At 47.3% G+C, this 4,376-nt stretch overlaps 1 protein-coding gene across 1 annotated transcript; it reads right to left on the reverse strand.

Annotated features, from left to right (window-relative positions):
* Nucleotides 1–963: 963 nt before the first annotated feature.
* On the reverse strand, nucleotides 964–4,094 carry LOC125041291 (anther-specific proline-rich protein APG-like). The gene is made up of 3 exons (XM_047636128.1): nucleotides 3,561–4,094; nucleotides 2,663–2,778; nucleotides 964–976 (listed from the first exon to the last, which is right to left on the reverse strand). Exons 1-3 carry the CDS (start codon nucleotides 4,092–4,094, stop codon nucleotides 964–966), a joined length of 663 nt encoding a protein of 220 aa, XP_047492084.1.
* Nucleotides 4,095–4,376: the final 282 nt, after the last annotated feature.

The raw sequence follows: 4,376 nt of genomic DNA on the forward strand, positions 1-4,376 counted from the left end.
AATAATAGCAATAATAATAATAGTAATAATGATAATAAAAATAATAATAATAATAATAATAATAGGAGGAGGAGGAGGAGGAGGAGGGGAGGAAAAGGAGGAGGAAGATAAGGAAGAGGAGAAGGAAGAGAAGGAAGAGGAGGAAGAGGAGGAGGAGGAGGAGGAGGAGGAAGAGCGGAAAAGGAGGCGGAAGAGAAGAAAGAGGAGGAGGAGGAGGAGGAGGAGGAGGAGGAGGAGGAGGAGGAGGAGGAGGAGGGGGAATAATAATAATAATAATAAGAAGAAGAAGAAGAAGAAGAAAAAGAAGAAGAAGTAGAAGAAAAACAAGAAGAGAAAGAGGAGGAGGAGGAGGAGGAGGAGGAGGAGGAGGAGGAGGAGGAGGAGGAGGGATGAGGAGGAGGAATAATAATAATAATAATAATAATAATAAGAAGAAGAAGAAGAAGAAGTAGAAGAAAAACAAGAAGAGAAAGAGGAGGAGGAGGAGGAGGAGGAGGAGGAGGAGGAGGAGGAGGAGGAGGAGGAGGCAGCGGCGGCGGCGGAAGAGGGCAGAGGTTGAGGCAGGGTGCGGCCTCCCCTGCCGCCCCTTGCAGTGGTTTGTTTCGAGTGGCGAGCTTGACACGAGTTAATATCGTATGGAGGAGAGCAAGTCAAACACACAGGCTGCCTCGCTTATTCGGGCACTGCCTCCCCACGGGGCGGGGTGAGGGGGGGGGGGCAGCCGGGGTTCAGGGAGGAGGGAGGGAGGGAGGGAGGGAGAGGATTCGGGGTGGACTCTGGGAGAGAGGGAGGGATGGAGGGAAGGAGAGAGATTGAGAGAAAGAGAATGAGAGGGAGGGAGAGAAGAAGGGGGTTCAGGATGGACTCTGGGAGGGAGTAACGGAGGGAGGGAGGGAGGGAGGGAGGGAGGGGGAGGGAGGGAGGGAGGGAGGGAGGGAGGGAGGGAGGGGGAAGGGAGAGACTCTAGGGTCGCCGCCTAGGTGGAACAAGGCAAGAGATACAGACTAGGGATAAGGGATAAAGACTAAGGATAAGGGCTAGAGATAAGGTTAAGGGCTGAGCTTTGGGACAAGGGGCAGGAACCAAGGCCAATAAAAAAAATACAAATAATATATTTGGCAGGAGGTAAGGGCTCAGGACTTGCAGCTTGGCTTGGGGTCAGGGAGTGGTTGATTCAGGGGAGTCAGAGCAAAGCTTATGGAAAAAGCATATTTTTCTGTGCTGAGGTTGGGGGATGGAGGATAGGGGGGAGGGGGGGGGAGAACGGTGGTGAGGTTGGCGGCGAGGAATGGGAGGGAAGGGAGGTGGGAAGGAAAGTGAAGGGGGCGGGTGGTGAGGCTGGGCTATGAAGAAATGGAGAGGGAGGAGAGGGAGGGGTGGGAGGAGAGGGAGAGGTGGGAGGAGAGGGAGACGAGAGCGAAGGGAAAGAGAGGGAAGTGTGAGAGAGGGAGGAGAGGAGGGAGAGGGAGGGGAGGGCTAGGCTGAGAGGAGGCAGATATGAACAATGGACGGTAAAATAGCTCTATTTTGTATCGCTTTTTCAATTTCTTTACTTCGGCGTAATAAACGGGGTCAGTGTATTTGACATATCCCAGAGAGGAAAAAACAAATCAGTAAGAGGAAGGGGGGTGGAGAAAAAGAGAAAACGAGAGAGCACCAGAATGAGAGAAGAGAAAGAGAAAAAAAGATAAATAGAGAAGGTGGAGAGTGAGAAGGAGGGAGAGATGGAAAGAGAGGGGAGGGGAAGAAAGAGGGAGAGAGGGAGAGGGAGAGGGAGAGAGAGAGAGAGAGAGAGAGAGAGAGAGAGAGAGAGAGAGAGAGAGAGAGAGAGAGAGAGAGAGAGAGAGAGAGAGAGAGAAAGAGAGAGAAAGAGAGAGAAAGAGAGAGAAAGAAAGAGAAAGAAAGAGAGAGAAAGAGAGAGAAAGAGAGAGACAGAGAGAAAGAGAGGGAGAGAGAAAGAGAGAAAGAAAGAAAGAAAGAGAGAGAGAGAGAGAGAGAGAGAGAGAGAGAGAGAGAGAGAGAGAGAGAGAGAGAGAGAGAGAAGAGAGAGAGAGAGAGAGAGAGAGAGAGAGAGAGAGGGATGGGATATAAGAACATTTGTGCACATCTAACCAGTAACAGTAGTGAGAGGAATTATTTGACGTGGATTGGCAACACTGCATCTTGAGAAAAAGACTATTTTGATATTTTCACCAAAGACCGGAAGAAAAGACATGAAGTGATGTACAGCTTAAACATACACTGTATACATAAATGCATTCATGTACGCAAGAATGTTCATAAGAATGCATATACGGATGTATAGACGTATGTGTGCATACATATAAATATAAATACAAATATACATACATATATATATATATATATATATATATATATATGTATATATGTATATATGTATATATGTATATATGTATATATGTATATATGTATATATGTATATATGTATATATATATATATATATATATGTATATATGTATATATGTATATATATATATATATATATATATATATATATATATATATATATATATATATTTGCACGTAGGCACATACATACAGATATTCATACTTAAAACAGCCGAGGCTCATTGTCGCGCGAAGCCATCGGAGAGCCACGAACACATCGTCCACATAACCCAAACAAATGGCATTTCTCACGCTTCAGTAAACATGGCCAAATAGAGACTCCCACGATCGACAGCCTCAACCAGTGCCATGACAAATCCAACTTTAGATGTGAAATAAAATATGATTTTGGAAGTTAAAATGCTGATCTGCACCGAACGCAAAGGACACACATTAATTGATATAATTATCAGGATCATTATCATCATCATTATCCTTATGATCAATTATCATTATACTATTGTCATCGTCATAAATACTATCACTGTTATATCATCATTATCATCATTTTCATCAGCATTAGTATTGTTATCATCATCAACGTATCTTTGTCATTCACGCCATTTTCATATCTTCCTCCGATCTCCTCGGCCCTCCTCACCCCATCGCCTATTCGCTCTCCCTTCCCTTTTATCGCGTCCCCTCGTCTCTCCCTCGTCCATCTACCGGTCCTCGTGTCACCTTATGCAATCCATCAATATCCTGGACAAAATAAAAGTGGGGAAATGAGTTCTATTGCTTCTTCTTATTTCAATTTTCTTCTCTCCATCTATTTCTTCTTTCCTTTTATCATTATTTTGCAAGGTTAGTTTTTTTGCTTTTCTTTGTATGTTTTCTTTATTTCTCTTTTTTCGTTTTCTTTTCTCCCTTTTCCTTTTTCTTCTACGTGTCTTATTCCACATCTTTATCCCCGATTCCTCCACCTTTTCTCCTCCTCAGTCTATTTTTCCTCACACATCAACCTCTTAAATAAAAATAAACTTTGATAACAAACTCCACAAAAGAATGAAAACGTATTTTTTTCAAATCACACATACACAAAAAAATCAAAAAATGACGTTCGACAATAAAAGGAAAAACTCCTCTCATACATATCTATAAAACTAGATGTCAAGGGAACGGGCGGGGGCGGGTGAGAAATGGCCGGCACTTGGGCGGCATGGGCGGCGCTGGGGCATGGGAGCGGCGCTGGAGTATGGGGGCGGCGCTGAGGCATGGGGGCGGCGCTGGAGTATGGGGGCGGCGCTGGGGCATGGGGGCGGCGCTGGGGCATGGGGGCGGCGCTGGGGCATGGGGGCGGCGCTGGGGCATGGGGGCGGCGCTGAGCCATGGGGGCGGCGCTGGGGCATGGGGGCGGCGCTGGGGCATGGGGGCGGCGCTGAGGCATGGGGGCGGCGCTGGGGCATGTGGGCGGCGCTGGGGCATGGGGGCGGCGCTGGGGCATTGGGGCGGCGCTGGGGCATGGGGGCGGCGCTGGGGCATGGGGGCGGCGCTGGGGCATGGGGGCGGCGCTGAGGCATGGGGGCGGCGCTGGGGCATGGGGGCGGCGCTGGGGCATGGGGGCGGCGCTGGGGCATGGGGGCGGCGCTGGGGCATGGGGGCGGCGCTGGGGCATGGGGGCGCAGGGAGGGAAGGCCTTTGCGTGGGCGGCGCCACTCTCTCGCAGGAGCTGGCGATCTGTCATCCTTCAAACCTAATGTCTATATCTTCCCCATAAAACACGCACACACACACACACACACACACACACACACACACACACACACACACACACACACACACACACACACACATATATACATACATATATACACATTTGTGTATATATGCATATATATATACACATATGTGTATATATATTATATATATATGTTTATGTATATATATACATATACATACACACACACATAAATATACTAAATATACATATGCATACACATACACACATTTAGTACATACACATATA

This window comes from Penaeus chinensis, chromosome 30 (assembly GCF_019202785.1).
Source record: "Penaeus chinensis breed Huanghai No. 1 chromosome 30, ASM1920278v2, whole genome shotgun sequence".
NCBI lineage: Eukaryota > Metazoa > Arthropoda > Malacostraca > Decapoda > Penaeidae > Penaeus > Penaeus chinensis.

Excerpts from the sequence above, each read along its gene's own strand:
- LOC125041291 (XM_047636128.1), bottom strand. The coding sequence starts at position 4,094 with ATGACAGATCGCCAGCTCCTGCGAGAGAGTGGCGCCGCCCACGCAAAG. Across the intron at positions 2,779-3,560 it reads GCGCCGCCCATGCCGCCCAA|ATCAGCATTTTAACTTCCAA; the intron begins GTGCCGGCCATT and ends CGTTCGGTGCAG.